The following is a 26,484-nucleotide window of genomic DNA, read 5'->3' on the forward strand; positions in this document are numbered from 1 at the left end:
GTTTGGGGTTTCTTTGTTTAAATTAAGAAAGTGTTATTATAGGCTAGGTGTTTAACAGTTTCCCTCCTTCCTGAGATCATTTAGGTATTTGACCTTTCTTGGAGTTTCAGGCTTTTTGAGTTTTTTTAAGTCTGAATTCTTAACAAAGAGAAATCACTAGTAAGGGCCCAGAATTAGTAAATTTTGATTTAAAGTGGAAATATTTAATGAAGACTTTTATTGAACAATGTTCTTATTTATATTCCTCAGGGTTCTTTTGCAGAATTTAAAGTGTACAAGTTTGCAATTTTTTCTGTTGTCTCCTGCTTACGTAAAGAGAATTTCACAGTTCCCAGGAAAGGACTATCCATGAAGCTAAGCATGGACCCACGAATTGCCCTAGACTACCCACCAGGTTCTTTTCACACTCCTGTGTTTGTGCAATCAATGGTAAGAGGCCTTTTATCTAATCATTAAAATACAGCAAACTTCAACTATTAAATATGGGTCACATATTTGATTTTGGCACAGTACTGGTTGTTACTCATGACTAATACTATATATTCAACTACTACGTCTAATGTGAACTTTTACAAACCAGAACATAAGAGGTTAAGTATATTTAATTTAAATTAATTAAATTGAACTTTATTGGGAGGTAATGCATTTGACATGAATATTAACAGACATTGGTGTTATTAACCAAAAAGGCAAGTAACATAAAAAAAAATTATAAATTGAAGGTTGCAATAATAATAATAATAATAATAATAATAATAATAATAATAATAATAATAATAATGCTGTTTAGATTAAAGGTACAAGTCTGGAGATGGAAGAGGCAAAGATATGGAGTTAAAATAGAAGTAAGGTAGAAAGGATTCAGACCTGCCCTGTTTAGAACTGTTATATCACATAGTTAGTAATGGCAAGTTCAGGTACTGTGATATTTTAGATATTGTGGACAGCTGGCTTACAACTCTTATTTCATATGCTATTTTAATGCTGGATAGGTATCATCAGACTGAGTGGAAAAAGCAGAATGAAGGAGACTGGAGACTTTTTTGAATGTGCAATGGTAAAAAAAGGTAGCACAGCACAAATAAAAATAAACGAGTGATCTGGAGATTGTAATGCAGACTAACTTTGTAAATTTCACTGTTAGGGAAAGTCAGTTACATCATCCTGGCTAATTCAGTCAATATTAGCAGTTCACTCTGTGCTAGTATCTTAATGATGACTCATTCTGAATTCTGGTGACTTCATACAAGGAATCAAGTGTTCATCAGACATGGTACCTTTACGGACATTTCAAGCTGAACTTGCCCTTCTCAAATATAAATTAATTTAAATATAAACCTGTGGTACATTCTAAGCAGATCTGACATCATCTTACTGCCACTCACAAGCCTAATATTGACAGCAGAAGCTCTCTGTTATCCAAACCAGAACTTTTTACAAATGTTAATGAGGTTGTCAAATATATATATATATATATATATATATATATATATATATATATATATATATATATATGTTGCCGTTCCAACCTGCTTTTAGGACAAACTAGTTTAGACTATCAATGTAGAATTCCCAGGACAGACTGATTTGTCCTGGTCTAAACTAGTTTGGCCTGCGATCATGCTTTCCTCTGTAGGATAAACCACTTTGGCCTAGTCAAAACTGATTTGTGTGATTTTTAACATGAAATATATCTGATCCTGCAAATTTTGGGAATCCCCGCATGTGCCACCCCTATCTTCATATCTTCCGCAGTACATACACACCATTCCAGAGTGAGTTGTGAATTTGCAAAATGTTTGAGCATTTTATTCGTTTCATTCTTGCATGTTTGGTTGAGTGCATTTTTTTGGTTTTGTTCTTGCGTATTTATTTAGTTCATTTTATTCTTTTTGATTTTTTGTGTTTCTCACCATTACGGATGAGGCTTTGAATAGTGGACAAAGATATCAAAGGGAGTGGAGAGAGAGAGATTCTTGATGGAGATTTTGAAAAGTAAAAGTGAAAATCGACTCATTTTAATGTGCTTTCAAAAGACAAATATTAGAATTTTGTCTTCAGAAATTTAGAAATTTAGAGATGGAGGAGGCTAAAAAAGCAGAAAAGAAAACACTCCTATCACAAAGAAGGTTAAAAAATTTTAATGTACTGGAAATCAGAGGCATAAAAAACAAAAATGAAGGTAATGAAAATATAACATATATATATATAACTCTCAGCTGATGTATTATATGATGTGATCTATGCAGCCCATGTGGTGGTGGGTCGTGGTGGTCATGATAGAATGTTGGCTAAAAACATCTAAGAAATTTTCAAATGTCACAAAGAAAATGTTATTCCTGGTTTTGTATATGTACAAAGTACAGTATGTCATGTGCGAAGTATGTGTTAATGTGGTGTATTGTAGACTGAATTGATTGTTTCAAATGTTTGCATAATGTTTGTATCTGCAACTTTTTTTATCAAAAGGCAACACTGCCTTTAATCTGTAAACAAACAAACAAACAAACTACTAAATAAATGGAGTGGAAACTGCACAAAATTAAAGTTTTGTCTAAGCCAAACTGGTTTATCCTATAGTGGAAAGTATGGTTGCAGGCCAAACTAGTTTAGAATACACACATATCAGTTTTGACTAGGCTAAATTAAACATTAGAAGGACAAGATGTGTCCAAGAAACTTTATGTCTCAATTGTTTGTGCCAGGTGTGGTGGTCTCAATATCTCAGATGTTCTCTTTGGATTATCATGCACTATATTTTTGACAATTTATACAGAATGGGAGATTAACCACAAATATCCAGTGAGATGAAGCTTTGTCAGCAAAAATGACTTATTCATTACTGAAGTAAATGAGAATGTCAATGCTTGTTCAAGCTAATAGAAATTATGAGTCTGTCTATAACAGTGGTATGCAGAAGGACATCACTCCATATAAAACATATCTGCCCTTGAAGCAGATAGACTACAACAGCAGAAAACCATAATACTGCGTTCCATTCCCACCAGTAAGAATTGGAATAGGAGTCTACTGTGGCATGTGAATGGATAGATAGATAGATAGATAGATAGATAGATAGATAGATAGATAGATAGATAGATAGATAGATAGATAGATAGATAGATAGATAGATAGATACTTTATTAATCCCAAGGGAATATTCACATACTCCAGCAGCAGCATACTGATAAAAAATTATATTAAATTAAAGAGTGATAAAAATGCAGGTAAAACAGACAATAACTTTGTATAGTGTTAACGTTTACCCCCCGGGTGGAACTGAATAGTCGCATAGTATGGGGGAGGAACGATCTCCTCAGTCTGTCAGTGGAGCAGGACAGTGACAGCAGTCTGTCGCTGAAGCTGCTCCTCAGTCTGGAGATGATACTGTTCAGTGGATGCAATGGATTCTTCATGATTGACAGGAGCCTGATCAGTGCCCGTGGCTCTGCCACGGATGTGAAACTGTCCAGCTCCGTGCCTACAATAGAGCCTGCCTTCCTCACCAGTTTGTCCAGGCATGAGGCGTCCCTCTTCTTTATGCTGCCTCCCCAGCACACCACTGCATACAAGAGGGCACTTGCCACAACCGTCTGATAGAACACCTGCAGCATCTTACTGCAGATGTTGAAGGATGCCAGCCTTCTAAGGAAGTATAGTCGGCTCTGCCCTCTCTTGTACAGAGCATCAGTTTTGGCAGTCCAGTTCAATTTATCATCCAGCTGCACTCCCAGGTATTTATAGGTCTGTACCCTCTGCACACACTGCCTCTGATAATCACGTGGTCCAGGAGGGGCCTGGGTGTCCTAAAATCCACCACCAGCTCCTTGGTTCTGCTGGAGTTCAGGTGTAAGTGGTTTAAATCACACCATTTAACAAAGTCCTTGATTAGTGGGCAGGAGGAGACGTATAGGGATCTTGGAATATATATATATATATATATATATATATATATATATATATATATATATATATATATTTATATATATTTATACACATATATACATTTTATATATATATATATATATATATATATATATATATATATATATATATTTATACACATATATACATTATATATATATATGTATAGGAATGTTGGTTTGTCACAGAATCACACCCTGATACAACCCAGGTCACATATTTTGCACTGTGGTATCTGCCATTGGACATCCATATTTAGATTACAGATGCTCTCAAAAGAAGTCTCTTTAAAGCAAGAGCAAGAGTTCTGCAAGAGGAGCGCCTTTCTGGTGACCTCAACTGAACTCTCCCTCTTATTCTGGCCAATCATTTCTGCACAGCACCACCACTACAATCACCAGAACGAAAGAAGTCAGGAAAAATTTCCACCACCTGATGCATCCAGATTCCTTGAAATGTGCAGGTAGTTGTGTGAGAATATTAAATAAACAGCATGAATCCATAGATCCATCCCGCCTTGTTTCAATAGTACAGTAGAGGACAGTAGTGGCGGTACAGCTGTGTAAAGAATATTTTCTTAGTATGCATTATATCTCTCAATGCCAAATGAGGATATTTTGAAAGCCACAGCATACCCACAGAATATTATTAATGATGGTGTTCAGTAATTTTTAAAATGGGTACTTGTTAAAATATACTGTAGCTGTCACAAACCATGCATCCTCTTCAGATGGTCACATTAACATTACTTCAATTTCAGTCTGTATAAAACTGACATCCCTTAGAAATATTTTCATAATCTTATTAATTCCATATATCTAACAATCAAGTTTGTTTAGGGGCAAAAGGATGGTTCCTTGATAAAATTGGTTTATTAAATCAAGTGGTCAATGAACATATAAACTCTACTGTATATAGTGTATAAGTATAATAACCTGAACAAGTAATCTATACTAATTAGTAGGGACAGATATGTCAAATAAATATTGGAACCAGTGTGAGCTGGGAAACATTAGTTGTGCTCCATTAGAAACTTATTATGGTTTGTTACAAATGTCTTTAATAATGACATATAAATGAGCACGGCCCACAGTGTTTCCGGGAGTGGGAATGTGAATGTTACAAATATGCATTTAAGAGTTCATTGTTCATAAATTATGAACTTTATAATGACCCACAGTGCATAAACTGAGATATAATTGATTAACTATGTTGTCAGAAAACAACCCAAATTGATCCAAGTAATGTTTTAATTGAGAACATGGTTTGGGAAACATGCCTTTAAAGGCTCATTAAATATTAAAAAATAAAATGTAATTGTGCTCCTTAGGGTTTTGCTGATAAATGGTTTTGTCACAAATTATTATATCAGAATGGAGCTGATTTGGAGAAATAAGAAGCATGCAGATAATTTGTCACAGCATAACAGCTGAGCATGGCACCCATCAAATTATGCACAGAACAGTCTACGTCCACACTTATTTTATGGTGGTTTAGGACATTTTTGAAAGTGCAAATGTTTTTTATGTTTGGATAGTGAAGACTGTCGTCCTCAATCAGATTTCTGAACAGGCATCAAAGTTAAGTGTTGTAATGTTTTTAAAAAACTAGAACAAATAGTGTAAGCAGATGACTACAATTGGAACATACACAAAAGCATCAAGAAAGCATTATGAAAGGAAACCATAGACTGTTATCATAAAGAACTATATAATGGAATAAATGACATTTTGGACTTACATTATATTTTCATAACAGATGTGTAATAGGGAAATGCAGTACATAATGTTTGGAATATAACTTAAATGGTTCCTCATGTCAGTATGTTTGAATGGATAATGTAATACAGCTGAGATACAGCATGTGATTTTGGAGGATAATGTAACGTACATAGCTGTCCCATGTTTGTTTTAGCTTTTCTGTGATTATTTTTCAGGTCCAGCCCATAGACGCATCAATTCTTTCCATTCTCAAAGCAAAGAGTGATGAATACCATGCAGTTGTGTCCACTAGCCCTTTACTTCACATTTTACATCCTTCAACCCAGACATTTTGGAAGTCTGTTACATTCACACTCCCTTGTCCTCCAAATCCTGAGAAAAAGAAGAAGGGAGATGAAAGTGATTCGGCAAGGCCAGCAAGTGCTGTGCTTCCAAAGAACACACCCATTCACAGACAAAGGTCAGCTGTTCTTTTTTTATAAGTATTTTCATTGCTCATTAATTATGCTAAAATTACAAATAAATGTGCTGTGGCGAGTTGCTGAGGCTACGACCCGACCTGGACGCCTGGAAGGACCGGAGGGTGGCATGTACGTTCTCTGGGCCACGAGGGGGCAACCGCCCTGGAACAGAGGAGGACCACAGGAGAGGAATAAGGAGGCTTATGCCTATTGGAACCTGTGGCCACTGCCAGGGGACGCCCCGAGTCTCAGAGGACCCGGGATTGATTTACTTCCGCCACACCCGGGAAGATCGAGGAGAATCCCTCCAGGGATGCCCGGAGTGCTTCCAAGTGCTCTTCCGCCACACCAGGAATTGACATCACAGGGAGCACCTGGAGCACATCCGGGTGAAAATAAAAGGGCTCACATTCCTACAGTCTGGGAGCTAGAGTCGGGAGTGGGAGCAGGACAAGGCTCCCACGGAGAGACAGAGGAAAGGTGGTCCAAGGGACAGAGTGAGAGAGGCCTGGTATCAGGGTGATTGGGGCAAGAAGGCCCAGTGGACTGTGCGGGACTGAGTTGTGTGTGTGATGGAGGAAAAAATAAAAGAAATTTTGATAAAGATGCAGTGTCTGTCTGATGGTGTCCGGGCATGTCTCACAGTGCATACTATAAATCTGAAAAAATAAACAACAAAATAACTTTCATTAGAGCAAATCTGTTAAACCAGTGATAAACAACAATCACTTTCAGCAGTATTTTCTGAATTTTTAGTAATATATAAGTATAAAGTATTCCATGAGAGCTAAGTTTTTAATTGCATATTGAACTAACAAGCTATTAAACTATTGTTAATGTGTGAATTGTAAGAAAATGTGCAGTTGATATTGGTAACAACAGAAAATACGAACAAATCAGTATGATTCCGTCCACACAGTAGTTCCATGTAAATTATACTTTAGTGATACTGCAGGAAATCACTTAACGGAAGATGCTACAAAACAATATAACCAATTAATACTGTTTATCATGTACATTAACTTAAATATTTATCATGTACGCACATTTAGAGTAAAATGAACAGGATATTGAGTAAAGTGAATTACTTAAATAAACAAGTTGCATAGATAATCAGATTGTTACAGGGTTGGCTTAACATCTCTGTCCATGTTGACAGGTCTAGTGGTATATGTGTGTTTGTGTGTGCGTGTGTGTGCGTGTGTTTGTCTGTGTTAATTTCTTTCTCTTCATCATCATCGATATGCTCTGCTAGGGCAAACAAGCCATCACCTATCTTCACTTACAAATTTTTTTGTTTTTGAAAGAAATGGGCATAAGTGCTGGACCAGGAACGTGCGGTCAGGGGAGGCAGGTGAGGCAGAACCTCACTTGTCATCATGAAAAGTAAAAAAACTAATAATGATAACATAAAATAAATGTGTCCACTGGTCTGTGCTGTAAATTTCTGTATGATTCCAAAAATATTGATCATTGTTATAGTCAAAATCGCTGAATCGGCGCATTTCCTGTTCAAATACCGGGGAGAAACGCAAGGTGCGGCAGCGATGATCCTCACCTCACCTCGGACTGCACTCTCCCTCACACACTGTGTTGATGTATGAAATTGATGCATGCCCATTGCTGTTTCTCTGTATGTCGCCAATATAATGTTTGCAGACATGTTTATTATACTCCCTGACTTTCCACAGTCTGGCTTATATCTTTAAATGATTGTTTGTGACATATTTAGTCTTGCTGATCAGACATAAAACCGTGACATAAAGCAGTGAAAAGGCACAAGGTGAGGCAGACAGTACAGTGCTGCTCTGAAGGGGGCGCATGTGAGCCCAACAGGTGCTCATTGCTGCTGTTCTTCTACGCAGACACTCTGGGCACTAATAAGTTAGTGATATCAGAAAGTCAAGTGCACTGCAGGAGTCCGTTTATTTTAAATTTTTGTTCCGACTGACTGACAAAATGGAAGATTAAAACTTTTAAAACTAAATGAAAATAACGAGGACTTTTACAAGAAAGTAATGGAGATTTTTGTGGAGGAAAGGCGCATGGACTTCATTTACAAATAAACCCATAAGACCAAAAATTCAATCTTATAAAAAAATGGGATCAGACTAAGAAAAAACAATACAATATATAAAAACAAAATTTTGACCTTAAATAAAATATTCTTTTGTTGAACAGTCTGTATTAAAATTGATTAAAACATCAGAATTAAAAGATTTTAAAAACAACTAAATATTTCAATTAAGGTCAAAAATGAAATCCATTTTTTTGTACAACACTAAATACTTTCATTTGTGCTGAATGAGTATGAATTGTGAAATTGCAACGGCAAATTTAGAACACATGGAGGGTGCATAGCAAATGCGCTCTCTCCGCTCTCTCTCTCTATAAAATGTAACATTCTTTCTTAGCCAAATACCCTGTATGTACTTTACCTATGTGTGTGTGTAAAGAATGCGAATGAGATATGAAATATAACCAGTAGTTAATGTGCATGTTGCCAATTGAATAGTGAATAAGCTACTGTTCTGGGTTCATATATTGTAAATCTGACTCTGACATGAACCTCACTGCACGACACTACGCTGGACCAATAGGACTGAAGCCTGTAACAATGCAAACCCAATGCAACTTGTATTAAGAAGGTACAGTAGGTCCATTTTTTCTGAAGTCATCATTGTATGTAGATTGTTGCGTTCAGTGTAGACATCTCTGCAACTGCATGTTCTAAAATATTATTTTCTGGGATGTAGTCATCTAGAAGCTGTGATGAAAATTGTGATTTTAAGACATGAAAATCAATTTCGATTTTACACAGACACCATGCTAAAATCAATTTTTCTCTACATTTTAAACATCTGAGAGCTAGATTGTGAACTTGATAGTGAATTTTTGACTCCATAATAAAAAAAATACATATATAACTTTAAAGTAATCATTAGATTCAATTAAAATAAAAAGCTTTATTGGCAGCACTGTTATACAATGCCCTGTGATGCCGGTTCACAGGATCAGAATCCTGGGTTAGTTTCCTGGGCACAGTCTATACAGAGTACAGGTAGTTCCCAGGTTACAGACATCCGACCTACGACATATGAACGAGGATGCAGTTGTGACGCATGCTCTTCAGTAACTGCCACTCTGTCATCTTCGGCCTGGGGATGCTGCAAGCGGTGGCTGGAGGGGGGGCGATTTTGCTGCTCACGCACATGAGCAGCTCCCGGCAAGCAAACGGTGACCTGTGGTCCATAGTCACCAGGGCCACAGCTATCGCTCGTGTGCAGGACAGTGGTTCACTGCCCGCCCACTATGCTGCCGCAGCTACTGCTCCTGACTGGATGCAGGCTGGATGTAGTGGAGGGGGGAGTTTCACTGCCCGCTCAGCAGACAGGAATGGTAATGCTGCAAGCGGTGACCCAGTTGTCTGAACGTGGCGGCAGGGGTAGCATTGTAATGTGCCTCGGATGGCTGCCTGTTGAATTGGGGTTGGGCAATTCACTACCTGCCTTTGGCAGCACAGTGTTCGTTCTCGGTGGGCGGGTGATGAACCCCCTCTCACCGCCCCCAGACATTCTCAATATCAAGCCTGCTTGTATTGTTTCGCACATAGCAGGAAGCTGTCTCTTGTCAGTACATCAGACGTGTTGACGAGGGGTACCTTCCTGCTGTGATCGCGTGTACAGTGCTGTGCAGAAGAGCTCATCTTAATCTTTTGTCTTCACCCTTCAAGAATGTCTTTGAAACACAAATCTGATGCAAGTGCAGGAGTTACAGTAAAGAAGAGAAAAAACATCTCCATTGAAAATTATGTAGAAATAATAAAAAGGTCAGAGGGAGGTGAAACTCCATCATTCATTGGCAGAGCACTTGGTTACAGTCAGTCAACAATAGCGTTTATTAAAATAATGTACCTGTTCCGACTTACATACAAATTCAACTTAAGTACAAACCTACAGTCCCTATCTCGTACGTAACCCGGGGACTGCCTGTATTTACATTCAGTCCATGTTTTCATGGATTTTCCTCCATCATTCCATATATGCATCCTGTTATCAATATTATTAATTGTATCAATTTCAAACTGCATATTATTCCAGTATCATCTTTTGTACAATACACATAGTACCACATGAATGTTTTGTTTTTACATATTTAGTTAGCTATATACTATCCTACCATACAGTATGTGTGGAGAATATTATTTTCTCACTTCTTCAGTACCTCTGCCTAACATGGGTGTCAAACTCCAGTCCTGGAGGGCCGCAGTGGCTGCAGATTTTCATTCTGACCACCTTCTTAATTAATGACCAGTTTTTGCTGATAAATAACTTCTTTTGCCTTAATTTTAATTAACTTGACTCAGGCCCCTTAATTGTTCCTTTTTCCTTAATGAGAAGCCAAACAATAATGAGACACAAAATAAGCTGCCACATGACCAGCTCACTGGTGCCCATCACACAATATCTAAAAATAAAGAAAGGTGAAGTTCTAAGTAAGGCTGATATCTCAGTTCATCAAAACATATTGATGGTGTTCTTAGGAAAAACAGAAAATGAGCAGTTTTGGAAATGTCTGCTGTGGAAGAATGAGAGCAGCAATGAGCCATGGAATTAAATAACGAGTTTAATTAACAGCAAGAATTGGCTTCTCATTAAGAAACTGGTTGGAGTGAAATTGACTGGAGTTTGACATTCCAATTTAGCTGGTCATCAGTGGCTCATTTCACATCTCAATTCTGTTTGGCTGGCATTTAATGAAGAAACAAATCAATTCAGAACACTGATTCCTTAAACACAGGGCTATTAAAATGAAGGGAAAAGAAGTTAATTAGCAGTGAAAACTGCTCGTTGATTAGGAAAAGGGTTAGAAGGAAAACCTGCAGCCACTACGGCCCTCCAGGCCTGGAATTTGAAACCTCTGTCGAAGGCATGAAAGGAATGAGTTTTAAGAGCTGTAGCTGTGTTTCTTCAATAATTCCACAAATCTGCAGCTACTGAAAACGTTTAAGCATAGAGTATGACGCATACACAAACTAATTCATAGTTCAAGTGTATTTGTTTTAAAGGTTTTAGTGAAATTCAAAGCAAAAATAATTTAAACAAAATAAAGAGTAAACATTATAAAACACACAAATATCATCACTATGTTGTTTCAGGCTTAGATTTCTTAGTTATCTTTCTTAAAGTTACTGTGTACTCTGTAGGTTTCTATATTGGCACAACATATTCTGTTGCATTTATTACTGTATTTGTCAACATATAAATGAGTATATCCAGTCAGAAAATTTGTAGGCAAACTATTTTTTTTATCTGAACTTATTCTAAAGTTACTTCCATTAATGTGTTAGCTTATAGGGTATACAACAGAACCTTCCATTATGAATTTAATTATGTAAAACTAATATTTGAATTTGAATAAACTTATTTGAATTTAACATTAACATTAATTTATGTGGTATCATGCATATTACACAGTATATTATTTACTCAAAAAATTAACTTGCTGTGTTTTCCCTTTATTTAACTACCTTAAGTTTTTTTTAAACTGAGAATAATTGTTTTTGCTGACTTTATGTAGTGTTTACCAATAATATTGACATAACTGTTTTAGTATATTACATTAACCCATTTAATTTAAAATGAAACAAAGACAACAGATCTCATAACTTTTAACATAGACATCATCGGTCTTGTGGATTATTGCCTTTAACCTTACTCAATAAACACATTTTTTACTCAAAAAATGGTGTGCCTATTCTCCTAACACACAGTAGTATTAAATTGATTTAACTTTAAATGAAACACATCTTTATATTGATACGCGTAATTAATTTGAATACTTTGGTGCCTGGGAGGAAGATTTTTACCCCAGGCTGGTATTGTCTTCTCAGGATGGATAATATGGGATGGATTGTTTTACAGAATATGTTTCTATTTTTCAGAACTTTGTCAGCATTTTTTGGCAGACTACTATACATGTGCATTAAAAAAAATTACTTTCTGTGGCACCTCTGCAAGAGAACTACCTCTTTCAACCTTCGCAAACATATGCAGTTTTTAATATCTGGAAAACATTTGGGATTAACTTGCTTAGAGATCTTTATATAGACAACGTCTTTGCATCCTATGAACAATTACATTCCAAATTTAATATTCCAGCTACACATTTCTTTCACTATCTTCAAATTAGGAACTTTGTTAAACAGAACCTTCCAGATTTTCCTCATCTTGCAACCCCATCCATGCTGGAAAAATATCGCTCAATCTCAAGGACTTAGACACCATCTCTACAATATATAAAATCATTTTACAATCCCTCCCTTTCAAAGATCCAAGAGGACAATGGGAAAAAGATCTCTCAATTAATACATCAGAAAAGGAGTGGAAAGTAGCAAAGCAGAGAATTCACTCGAGCTCCATATGCGCAAAGCATACAATTATACAACTCAAAATTATATATCGAGCACATCTGTCTCGACTAAAACTCTCCAAAATGTTTCCAGGACGTGATCCAACCTGCGAACGTTGCAACCAAGTCCCAGCCTCACTGGGTCACATGTTCTGGGCCTGCACCAAATTAACATTATTCTGGACAAAAATTTTTAATTACCTCTCAGACAGCCTTGGTCTCACAATCCCTGCTAACCCATTAACAGCTGTGTTTGGGGTTCTTCTAGATGGGTTTAAAGTGGAGAAGGAGAAACAAACTGTGATTGCACTCACTACGCTTTTGGCATGCAGACTTGTTTTGCTAAACTGGAAGAATCCAAACTCCAAAGTGGGAAACTGATGTTTTATACTATTTGAAATTGGAAAAAATCAAATACTCAGTTATAGGATCTGTACAGATTTTTTTAAAAACATGGTAGGATCTAATCAGTAATATTTTAGAATAAGCTCTTAAAGCACAGAGGAAGCAATTATTTCTGTATTTCTTTTTCTTCTCCATTCATCTCTATTGGCTTATAAAACTTATCAATTTAGGTATGTTTACAAGCCTTAAGTTTTACTTAGTTGGCCTTGTTCTCTCTCTCAGGGGTGGGTGGTCGACTTGTTCTCAATCCTACTTTTGTAAAAATTGATTGATTTGTATGATATGATTGCAATAAAATTAATACAATTTTTAAAAAAATGTACTTTGGATAAAGGAATGTCTGTTTTTTTCTGAAAAACCTGTACTGGGGGATCTCACACTTCAGTACAGTTGCAAAGAAAGTTAAAGATAGTAAGCTGATTGTTTCCAAATACCACATATTTTGTGTGGCTATGAAAATTGATTTATGCAAGCTTATTTTCTAGAAACTGAATAACTTGTCCAATACCCAACATCAAAAAGAAAAGTTTTTCTTCTTTCCAAAGCAACATGACCATCATACCTTGCATTGCACATTTTAGTGTAATTAATGCAAATGACAAGTCTTCATCTAACACAGTAATCTATAAGTCAATAAACAATCTTAAGTGAAATAAAAAGAAGCTACACATTATTAAGCTGCTTTCCTACAATGGGAAAGACACCTGCGACACTGGGAGACCTGGAATTAAAGGGAGAAAAGATCCTATCATCATATGAGATGGCCCAGAACAGATTTAACTGTATAATGCCAAGAATGGGATGGACGGCCAATTGGCCAAGGTGTATAGAGCTGCGACTGTGTCTGACTTTGTCTGTTACAACTGGCTGTTGACTCACTAGAGGTTTGTGTTCTCCTGGGATGTTTCTGACTGAAGATTTTGTTTCCATCTTCTTGTTAGCTGGCCATAGTTCAGCAATAATGAACAGTTATTGTTATATTCCACTTACATTAATCAGTTTTTAACTGCTTTGTTTTACTGTGTGTTTAATCTAATCTGTATCTTTATGTGAAAGCATCATGTAACGAGTAAAGTTGCAATTGCATTTGACCTGAAAACTTGTTAGAATCCTCTGACCCTGCATGTAGTGAAGATCATTCTAAAAAAATAACTGAATTGAATTATTACATCATGTTAATTTAGCATAAACATTAGTTTTATTTAAAGAATGATTTAATGTTAAATACTCTCAGCATAACTAACTCATGTCAAACTTCTTCTTCTTCCTTCAGCTGCTCCCGTTAGGGGTTGCCACAGCGGATCATCTTCTTCCATATCTTTCTGTCATACTGCATCTTGAATCTGTTACACTCATCACCTGCATGTCCTTTCTCACCACATCCATAAACCTTCGCTTAGGCATTCCTCTTTTCCTCTTCCCTGGCAGCTCTATCCTTAGCATCCTTCTCCCAATATACCCAGCATCTCTCCTCTGCACATGTCCAAACCAGCATAATCTTGCCTCTCTGACTTTGCCTCCTGAGTCATGTCAAACTAATCATGGTGAATTCCGTTACAGTTAATGTTGATGTATTTTTAATTTAAATTTACTAAACCCATGTAAGTTCTCCATGTTGCCGGATTAAGTAATTTCAGTATTTTTTTGTAAAAAACAAAAAGTGTAACTTGGCATTCATTTCTTTTTTATTGCAGGGCTGCAAGTGCTACTGTAAAGAATTCCAGAGACTCCTCAAAGGAACATTTGCTGTTAGCTGGGTACAAGCATAAGGAAGAACAGTGGATTATAATGGAACATATCACAGTAAAAAACCTTCAGAATGGGCTGGTTTCTTTTGAAATAGCTGAACATGTTGAAAGGTAAAGAACGCTATAGCTCCTGTCATTTTTTAACATAGTTTTCTTATAATAATGAACTAGAAGGAAAGCAATTTCATGAAATAAAACATGACAGTAGAGAAATGTATCCCTGAACTGGCCTAAGAGTGGAAGAAAGATAGAACAGTCGATGTGGAGCTTACACTTACTCTCCTCATTTAAATGTTTTTTTTGTCCAAGTTGTTGATTTACATCAAACATTTTCAAAGACATTCATGTTAGGCAATTCTAAGTTGGTCTTGTATGAGTACTAGGGGGCTTTGGACCCTGCTCGCTTTGCTCGTCAATCCCCCCCACCCCCCACGGCTTGCACTCCACGTCTGGCACTTCACGTCTGCCGCCCGCGTATATGGATTTCACTTTCACCAAACAACAAATCTTTTAATTCTCACAAATACGCCTCTTTATTGGGAAGAAACACTACTTTTCCCTGATGGCAGCACGAAATAGACGATCTACAAGTCTCCGACTTAAAGATTAAATCCAAACAATATATTCAATCTCTTTTCACTGTTCTGTTATTTCACCGAATAATAATTTCCATTTGTTTGCGCTAATGCGATCCTTGCTATCATTTTTTTGAGACTTTTGAATTTTAGTACTTTCATTATCTCTAACCTGCTCTGCATGTGTATTGCGCCAACATTTTTGAATTCTTTATGACGTTCTACTTTGTCATCTACTCTTTGTCTTTTATTTCCGGCACTGGGCGTGGTTAAATCTCTTGGCACAAAGTCTCGACCTGCGGGACATGAAAGTATCTCTCTGAAAAAGTCATGTCTCGTCCCATGCTAAAAAGTCTTGTCTCATCCCAGGATTTTTTTTATAATAATAGAGAGATGTGTAACTAAACAAAAGAGCAAAAGGCATTTACAAAAAAGAGGAGACTATTAAATTAATTTTTGTTTAGTTAACAGAAAAGTTATCTTAGTATCTCCAACACATAGTTTTTATAATGTTTCCACTTCAATTATATGTATATATAGTTCTAAATCCCCCCAAATCTTTAGTTTTGAAGAAGAGCTTCTTGGATTCTATCTTAAATGCTGTTCCATCTAATTTCCAGGAGTGTTCCTGAATACACGATTCCACATGTGTTAGACTAAAAAATTCAGCTAGATCAACATTATTATGCCCTTTGTGAATTTTAAAGATCACTGAAAAAGATTTAGCCTTTTACATACTGTAAATAAGTGCAATTTTTAAGTGCTTACTTTTGTAAATGGCTTTTGTTACCTCTTTGGTATCTCATATTCATCCAGTTTATTAACTTTATCAGAAAGAAATGTCATTAATGTAAATGTCATATTGACTTTAGGTCCTTCACTGATGACCCCACCCAGTTTGGGGTACTCTGCTCTTTTCTGTACTGCTATTTATGTTACAATCTCATCTTAGTCTCTGGCCTATTAACCAGTTTAAAACTCAGTTTTTTTAGGGCTAATGGAGTCAGGATTAATCTTTACTGCAAGCCTCACTCAAAAGCTTTTGGAAAGTATAAGTAATTGATGTTGTATGATTTTTTTTTTGTAATTTATTCCAGTTGACTGTTTAAAAAGTCTAGTCGATTGTTTTCTTGTATCTTCTTGAAACTGGAAGTATATTTTGCACATAAGTAGTCTTTTCATTTATTTCTGATTATACTTTACTTATCTTGCAAAGATGCTATAGAAATAAATATTGTTGTTGTACAAATGACAAGGCCATATTTGCTGTTCAATCAAAATATTCTGTGTGTACTGTTAAATTGAATTAAACAATCAAATTTAGTTTTCATGTATATAATTTTTCAATAACCATTTTTAGTTGTCAAATTTCATTTTCAAATATAACTTGTTAGCTGTGAACTACTGAACATTTTCAAATTAAAGATGTTCGAGAAACACTATGATAAGTTTATTAGTTCTCTAACAAATTAGCGAGTTGTTTTTAAACGTGAACATAGGATAGCCTAAATTCAGCAGGCAAACAACTCAATAAAGTGTTAAAACTGTGCTTCAGGGATGCCTCCCAATTTGTCCCATACCCTAAAGCAGAAATCAATTATATTAGCTGTTTGTTTTTTACTGTTTCAAGTATGTCCCTCCATCTGCACACAGGACACCAGGGGCCTCATGCATAACGCCGTGCGTAGAATTCACACTATAACATGGCATAAGCACAAAAGCCAAAATGTGCTTATACACAGAAAAATCCAGATACAGGAATCTGTGCATACACCAACTTCCGCGTTCTTCCGCTCCATAAATCCCAGTCAGCGTGAAAAGTAAAGTGCTCGTGCTGTCCCGCCCCAGCTCCTCCCAGAATTACGCCTCTTTGAATATGCAAATCAATACAGTATAAATATCCCTTAAGCTCAGCGTTCTGTGAAAAGACAATGGGAAAAGCACGGGGGAAATATAAGAATTTCAGCGAATAGCAAGTGGAGGCAAAGGAAAAACATACTATTTGTTGATTTAAATAGTGGTATAATCAACAAAAGGAAGCTGATCGAGTGACATAGCATGTCGGAGAAATTCGAAAGCTCAAGTTCACACAAAGTCACACAGTGCCAAAACAAAAAAGAAGTCACATATCAAAGTTGCAGTGAAAAGACGAGTTGTAGCCCACTGTCTGAGCTTATTTGGGTACAGACAAAAAAAAAATAGGCACACGGTGGGAAAAAAGCATGAAATGTCAACTTTAATCTCGAAATTTTCACTTTAATCACGTAGTTTATTTTGTCATTAAAGTAGAACATCATAAACTTCATCCTAAATTCATTTAATTTACTAGTTTCTCAAATCCCATCATAACTAAAGTAGCATGTTAAATGCTTTGTTTTGTATTTGATCTTCAATGTGCTCTATGTGTGTGAATCACTACGTGCTTCCGTTCTTTCTCTTTCTCCGACAAGACATAGAATCGACTACATTCGTGATATTACAGCTCTCTGAATAATTAAAATACAGTACTGAGATGTATACTTGACATCATTTGCATGATGATTGGAATGAAAGCATGTTATTAAACATGGGAACATGATGGCGCAGTAATTGTTCATGTCTCACACAAGATGTTGCTGCGCCATGTGTGACCTTCGATGAAATAATTTATTGTAGCAATACTGTCTCTTTCAAACGTACTAACATGGAATTCCTGTCCTTACTTTTCTTTCCCCAAATACCCAATCGCCACACAATCAGCTCTGTAATAGACGTTAAGCCATCTGTAAGCTTACAACGACGATTCTTCAAAACTTTTAAGGAACATTGAAATATCTTCATAGTACATGTTTAATTATTCTATCCATCTATCCTTCCAGTGTGGCGCCAGCCTCAGCAAATATAAAGTGTGAGACAGGAACAATATGTGAACTTGCTAGTACTGCGGCACCGTGTCCTTACATGTTTAATTATTAACAATACAGATTATTTAAATTTTAACTTATTTTAATAAGTTTTATCTGTATAATATAATCAACATATTTTGCTGCATTTCATCTTAAAAATTATATCGTCATCATATGTAAATACGCGCTTTATAAAGTGGCGCAGGTTGTGCAATATTATAACTGTAGTGCAAGTTTACAGTGGGGTAATTGTACTTATAAGTACAAAGAGTTCTACAAGGAGCAATTGATTGAGTGCGTTTATAGTTCTTGGGATGAAACTGTTACTGAACCTCGAAGTCCGTACAGGAAAGGCTTTGAAACGTTTTGCCGTGGCTTTGGCAGCGTGTGCTTGATGCTGTATAATTCTCTTTCCGATCAGCTGCCACTGTGATTCCCCACTCAGATACAGTGATATAAATACTCTGAGTGGTGCAGTGAGAGTAATATGGAAAAAGATGATCCGCTGTGGCAACCCTTAAAGGGAGCAGCTGAAAGAAGAAAAAGAAGAAGAAGAAGATGGTGAAGTGAGAGTAACAACCTTAAAGCAGTTATGGTATTTGAAATACTATGGCTATTCCCTGGGCCATTATATTGTTACGGGTAATCTACAATCAGATGCATTACACTAATAAACAATATGCGGTTAGTTTCAGTGTATTTATAAAGCCGCGTCAGAAATGTGGTTCTAAGAAATAAAGGATAACCACACAGGAACAGTAGCACTGCTTTGATGCTGGGTGCCGCCAGTCTACAAAACCAAGCAGAGAACTTGCGTACGACAGGGTATGAGGTACCGTGAAAAAGTGCGTAGCTTTACTCCAAGTGTAGGTTTTATACATCGTGGTTTGAATGTGGAAATGTTCTTACGCAACATTTCTGTGCATACACATTGTTTATGCATGAGGCCCCAGACCACTGAGCTCGCAGCTTAATAGTGAAGTACTTCATGCAACATTCAGAATTTCATATTCTATTAGAAGTTTTGCTATAATGAAAATGGTTTACTAAATGAATGTATAAACTGAATAAAAAATATGGTAGGTTTTATTTGATTTAATATACTTATTTTGATGCCGTAAAAGTAAGAAATATAACAATTTTACTTCTTGTGAGGATTTACAACATGTTGTCATGATAAGTGGTGCAGTTCTGCTCCAAAACAAGCTCTCTCACAAATAACACTAACAGTGTCTGCATTCACATACCTCTCAAAGCCAGATGTTTCTTCAAACAGTCTGCTTAAAATTAAGCACCACATCGACATATTGACAGAGTCATCTGGATGCAGTTAAGGATATCAAAATTGTTCTTTTGTTCTTTTGCAGATTGATCGTGTTTCGTCTACTGTCATCAATAAAAAGCTCATTGTTGACTGAGATCATATTAAAGCTTGAGGAGGCAATTGTTAACACTCTGATCAATGTTGTATTATATCGTAAAAAAGAAGATCCAAACAATGCTGTGGTTTTGGCAGTGCCAAACAAAGACTTAAGGTGGGAGCTAATGAAACTTCGAGATGAAGGGTACTCCAGTCCACCAGACCCATCTGATGAGATTTCAATCAAAGAGGGAGAACAAGTTTTATTACACTTTGTTGGAAACATTTCAGCAATAGGTTGGTAAAAAATCCTTTATGTAACTTACTCACTTATATAAAATACAGTATTTGCAACTGCTACAATATACTGCAAATATAGCAGGCCTCATTTCTTTTGTTAAAAACAAGATACTTCCTTAATGTTAATAACAATCAAACTGATAATAATTCTTTACATATATATGGAGGGCTTCCTTATTGATAATTACCTATAAATGTTAATTAAAATTTAACACTGAAGATGCTAAAGAATTACATTTGAAAGAATTGTATATGGCATCCTTTAAGATATTTAAACAAATATTTAATTACGTTACTTTTAATGTGACTCATACAGTGTTAAATTCTCAATAAGTGAGATATTTTAGTTATTTAACTGAATTCCATGATAATTTCACTGATTTTAAATAAAAGGCTAGGGTGACTAGAAATACTGTATTTCCTGGGGGAACTCCATCTTTCATTGCCAATGCATATGTTCCAACCTATTCTTAAAAAAATCCTTATTTGTCTCACATTTTAGAAGCAAGCAGTTTCTCATTGCAGTAAGTAATGCAGACTGCACCCTGCTAGGTGTATATCAATGGACTGCATTTAATCACCAGACACATCACTTCACTTCAAAACAGATCAATAAGCTGCCCTGTGATTGTGAAGCTCATCGGCTGGGAACAGTGTTAGTCCTAATTTAATGTTAGAAGCTTGCTTTAGCCATGTAGAGTATTATCTAGTGACAGCTTGAAGTGAAAAATAAACCAATTAGACAAAAAGCCATCAACCAAGCACTTTCCAACTAAAAAACAAAAAAAAAAATGTAATTCTGTTTTTAGAAATTATTGTGCAACTCTCAGGAATGCTGGCAGTAACATTGCTAACTGATCTGACTCCAAAATAGGAGACAGTATTTTGAAAGAGATTGATCAGAAAATTAAAAATCAAAGTTAGAAAATAACTACAAAAAGTAGTAAGCCTGAGTATGAAAAAGAAAGAATAGCACTAATTTTTTTTGGGAGCTACCTTCAAACTCCGGTGAACACATGGATGCGAGTGACTACCTTAAAACCTGCCATATTAATGACATTGCAATGTTGGGACCTCTGCATTCACACCCTTGGCAACCAGGAGCTACTGTACATCTTAGCAAAGGGATTCATTCATATCAAAATTAAAATGTTGTCATATATTACATAAAATATTTCTAACACAATAAAACAGACTTTTTTTAAATTAAAGCAGATATTTAGAATCGTTATACTCAGAATAAAGCCAAAAAAAGAAAAGAAACAGTTATATGAGGAAGCTAAGAAAAATCAATACCAAACAAAATGAAAACTATTTCAAGTTTGTGGATAATGGTTTCTACTCAATAAGGTGGTTCTCTATAGCGTAGTAATAACATACATTAGCTCATATAATGAGTGATTGTGCAGGGTAGCCATTTACTTTTATGAAAATGTAATGAAAATGAAAAAAAAAGTGTAATGTTTTAATTATGTTACAACAAATAGTAAACATTTTGATCCACTCAAAAATCATCTCATCTATTTTCATTCACTTCATATTTTTAGTGTTTTACATTTGCATTGGAATTGCTCAATAGGTTTCTTCAGAACATACTGGGAGATTTAAAAGGTTAAGGGGTTTGCTGAACATATTGAATATATGCTGAAGCACTTTCATGATTCACACAAGTCTAAATAACTGTCATTTTGGAACTGTATTATGACAACAAAACAAATACAATGCACAGTTATCCAGAAACATGACTCATTTTTAGGCAGTGGCTAAGGTTAAGCACAGCAGTTTTAGCAATCTGTGAATTAATTTTCTTGGCACCTGACATTGTTATTTTTGTTTGATGTGTTAGTTCATGGTTTATTTTAATTGCACTGGCTACTCATAATAAAGTTGTGATGGAAAATATTGGGTAAGAGAATGACCATATATGCTGTAGTTTTATCGTAAAGGATACATTCAAGGTGCAAGTGGGTGGTGAACAGTCCACAAAGTTAGAATATTACATTATACACTGCATTCTAAAAACATCAAGTATCAACTATTACAGTCCTGGCATGCATAAGTGTGTAAATACATAGTGGTGCTTAATTCGTAACCTGTTTGCTATCAATAATGAACATCTGGTAATACATTTTTAAAAATCAAAAAATAGGTTGAGTAGATGCTTATGGTCCCATTTGTAACATAATGAGCTGATACTGTTTAGATAGATAGATAGATAGATAGATAGATAGATAGATAGATAGATAGATAGATAGATAGATAGATAGATAGATACTTTATTAACCCCAAGGGGAAATTCACAATTTATTTCATTAAACAGATTGCTTGCAAAATCAGTTTGCTTCATATTTATATTAGTAAAACAATATGAAAATTATTCAGCAGTATTATTGTATTATACCAACTAGAGAAAATAAATGTCAATATATTTGTATCAAAGTATACACTGATTAGCCACAGCATTAAAACCACTGACAGATGAAGTGAATAACATTGGCTGTATCCTTACAATGGCAACTGTTTAGGGAAGGTACATTTTAAGCAGCAAGTGAAAGTGATGTGTTGGAAGCAGGAAAAATGGGCAAGCATAAGGATCTCAACAACTTTGACAAGGACCAAATTTTGATGGCTGGACAACTGGATTAGAGAATATCCAAAAAGCCAGGTGTTGTGGGGTGTTGACAGCCTGCAATGTTTAGTACCTATCAAAAGTAGTCCTAGAAAGGACAACTGGTGAACCAGAGACAGGGTCATTGGCTCTCAAGGCTCAATGATGTGTGAGGGGAGCAGAGGCTAACCCATCTGGTTCAGTCCCACGGAAGAGCTACTGTAGAAAAATTGCTGAGAAACACAATGCTGTCCATGAGAGAAAGGTATCAGAACACATAATGCATCGCAACTTGCTGTGTATGGGGCTGCATAGCCACAGACTGTTCAGAGTGCCATTGTTAACCCCTATCCACAGCTGAAAGCCCCTACATTTTGCGTGTGAGCAGAACTGGATCATGGAGTAATGAAAGTAGGTGGCCTGATCTAATGAATCATGTTGACATTTAGATTATGTGGACTGCAGAGTGCATGTGCATCATTTACCACAGGAAGAGATGGCAGCAGGATTTACTATGGGAAGAAGGCAAGCAGGTGGATGTAGTATGATGCTCTGGGCAGTGTTCTGCTGGAAATCCTTTGGTCCTGGCATTCATATGAATGCTACTTTGGCACATACCTACCTAAAGATTGTTGCACAACACATACACCCCTTCATGGCAACAGTATTCCCTGATGGCAGTGGCCTCTTTCAGCAGGATAATGCACACTACTACACTGCAAAAGCTGTTCATGAATGGTTTGAGGAACATGACAAAGAGATTAAGGTGCTGACTTGACCTTCCAGCTGTTGGATGTGCTGGAAAAACAAGTCCGAACCACGGGGATCCCACCTCGCAACTTACAGGACTTAATGGATCTGCTGATAACATCTTGATTCCAGAAACCAAAGGACACCTTCGGAGGTCTTGTGGAGTTCATACCTCAGTGGGTCAGAGCTGTTTCGGTGGAACAACATTAGGCAAGTGATTTTAATGTTGTGGCAGACTGGTGTATCCGAACCAAATATTATATCATTTGTTTCACATTGTTTATTCACTGTTTTTCATCACTTTAAATGACCTTAAGTTTGTACATTTTTAGAACATATTTATAATAATACTAACAACTATTACACCCACAGGAGAGGATAACAATCCGATAATGATCAAAAAGATCACATTTCACTGTCAAAGGAAAAACCAAATGAACTTATACCTAAAAGAGCTGGATGAATTTGGAAACTACTCCTCACCTCATTACAAGGGTACAGTTCTGGTATACAAGCTAACAAAAGAAGACATTAAGAAGTTTGGAGACAAATGTACCTCGGCACTGAAAAATGTTAATCAAAACCCCTTATGCAAGCTAGCATTAACCCTACCAAAGGTATTTTGTCTATTTATTTTGTTGACAAATTACTTATGCATAAAAACACGATGATCTTAAATATTAAAAAAAAATGTTCAAGGATGTGAAAACAAATTACATGATACTTTTGTGCTTCTTAACTGTTTGCATTTAAAGTTAAATTAAGATGTTTGCAAAACCCTTCATTTCAAACCTTGTTAAATCATTATTCTCTCTGCTTAACTGTTATCCTGTTTCCTTGAATCTGCACAAAGGACATCACAGTGTTCTGTACATTTAAACAAACCTCATATTACTTAAGACACCTTTGGTACCTTTCGGCCTTCATAGTAATAGGCCTCTCCTTTATTTGTCTGCACAGTTGTTAAAAGGCTACCAAATGTTCAGCACAAGCCCTTGAACATGTCCTCTTTTTTGTATTATGCATTGAAACTGCCAATAAAGAAAACCCTTTTGTACTACATTTCCTTGGGTTGGGGAGCATTCATGCAGTTGCATAAGAAATACATTTTTAAACAGCAATTTAAGAAATATTGTAAAATAACTTTCCTTTTTAAAATGTGCCCAGATTAAGATCTACTGTGATAACATCCTGAAGTTCTGAGTTTCTGCTTACTAGTGTATTGAGTAAGGGAAATAAATACAGGACCTTCTTAAAATATTATACCAGCTTTAATTATATTATATGGCACATGTATTACTAAATAAAGCTTTTCTCTGGTGACAACCTCGGAGCACCTTCATGGATCCATAAATATAACAGTAACAGAAAGTATAAAACCACCCACATTTTACATGTTTAAGCACACATTACTTTTTAAATATAGTGCAGTGATCAACGAAAAGATTTATCTGTGGCAGAATGTGTCGCAAAGTGTGTGGGAAAGGTTTTTAGAAAGTCTTACCTGTTGGCTTAACTGGTGTTCATACGCATTTGCTAAATTTACTTGTATGTTAATGGTGTGCCGATTAAGGAACAGCAGCTGGTGAACATATAAAATTGTTAAGGATAAGCATTGAGAGAGAGGATTAAAAGCCAAGATCGAAAGAATGAGAAACTAGGCTCCAGTTTGGGATGTACTACCTGTAGATGCCAGCTGCTGTGAAATTCTAAATATAGCAGGTACTTTGTGTCTGGACGAGAGCAGCGCTGGTCAAGCCTGTTTTGGATTTTTAGAAAGAGCAGAGGAGATGGCAAGGTGCTGTAGAATGGGAAAGACTTAAGCAGTACTGTCTCACTGTGGGCACTGGCCGAGCTGGCAGAGAGAAAATGAAGTTATCTGGGGGCAATATAGTGACGGAGAGGTGGGAGCAGTGCTGGAGTATTGTCATTGAAGGCTTTGAAAAGGATTTGATGCGGTGACTGCACACCCCTTCTTAGGGTTCCTTATATGCTTCGCAGGAGGGATTTTCCTTGATGATGGAAAGGACAAGCCACATTGTGGAGTTACTTTTAATTGAGTTTATAAAGTTTATTTACTATGTACTTGAGGACACAGTGGTTTTAAAGACTATTTATTTTTTATTTATTCTTTATAAGCCTTTAAGTTTCAAATAAACACTGTTTAATCCTAATCCTTTTGCACAAGAATTTCATGTCTGCCTCTTCACTTGCCATGGTCCAGCTCAGTCATGGCTACTGATGTCCCATTTGAGGCTACTGTTTCTTTATCTTGTCTGCTACCAAATGAGGAATTTGTGAAATATCAACTAATGGGAAAAGTGAAGCTAACAAACACAGCCCACTGGCAGAAAAGGAAGCCAACAATTCCTTTTAACAACATTAATGAAAAAAAAAGACTCTGTTGGGCCTCAGCACTTTTAACATAAGTTACAGTCAGACCTACTTATTGGAGGAACTGTTCCTATTCTGTATCAATGTTTTGTTTTATGTGTAAGGAGAAGAAATGCCTTTTTAGAAGGGAGCCATTTGATGTAAACATAAATGGCATAAGGATTTACTCCCAAAGAATAATTTAAAACTGTTATCAGTATTAAAATACTGGTGATCTGCAAAAATCCAAGTTAAACACCTACGACATCATTCACGAAGAGAATTAGGAATCATTCTTTAAATATGTTTGTGTTATACAATTTAAATTCAAATAAAATATACATTGGTGTTAAATTGAATTTGTTCACTCTGGGTGCCACTCCATCAAAGATGTGCCTTGTCATCACTGTTCTTTCTGGTTTTCATGGACAGGCTATCAAGGTTCGGCAGAGAATGTGAGGGTGACCAGTTAGAGAGGCTAGGGGTAGCATCATTGCTTTGTGTGGTTGACATTGTCCTCTTTGCCTCATCTGATTGTGACCTTTGACATGCTGAATGTGAGGCAGCTGGGATGAGGATTAACTCATCCAAGTTTGAGATCATGGTTTTCTCTCAGAAAAGAGTGGATTTCTCCCTCCAGGTGAACAACTGCCCTTGCCGGAGGAGTTCAAGTATCTTCGAATCTTGTTCACAAACAGATTGGAGCAAGGTCTATAGTGGTGCGTGGTGTGGAAACGGGAGTCTAAAGACAAAGCTTTTGATTCACCAGTTGATCTTCTTGTTCTTACCTATGGTCATGGGCTTTGGTTAATGACTAAAAGAATGAGACTGCAAATTCAAGTGGCAGAAATTATGTTTCTTGACAGGGTGACTGGGCTGACAACTATGTGAAAGTGTCAGTATCTCAACATTTCAGGAGAGCCACAGAATAGATTCACTGCTCCTCCTGATCAAGAAGAGCCA

General features: G+C 36.3%; 1 protein-coding gene across 1 annotated transcript in view; it reads left to right on the top strand.

The window, feature by feature from the left end:
- dthd1 (death domain containing 1) overlaps positions 1–26,484 on the top strand; it is a 56,836-nt gene that overhangs the window by 20,518 nt on the left and 9,834 nt on the right. Inside the window, exons 4-8 of the mRNA XM_039751272.1 lie at positions 250–429; positions 5,861–6,105; positions 14,617–14,781; positions 19,498–19,787; positions 23,521–23,765. Coding sequence (XP_039607206.1) covers positions 250–429; positions 5,861–6,105; positions 14,617–14,781; positions 19,498–19,787; positions 23,521–23,765 — 1,125 coding nt within the window. The remainder of the gene's footprint in view (positions 1–249; positions 430–5,860; positions 6,106–14,616; positions 14,782–19,497; positions 19,788–23,520; positions 23,766–26,484) is intronic.

The sequence above is a fragment of the Polypterus senegalus genome, chromosome 4 (genome assembly GCF_016835505.1).
Source record: "Polypterus senegalus isolate Bchr_013 chromosome 4, ASM1683550v1, whole genome shotgun sequence".
Classification (NCBI taxonomy): Eukaryota; Metazoa; Chordata; class Cladistia; order Polypteriformes; family Polypteridae; genus Polypterus; species Polypterus senegalus.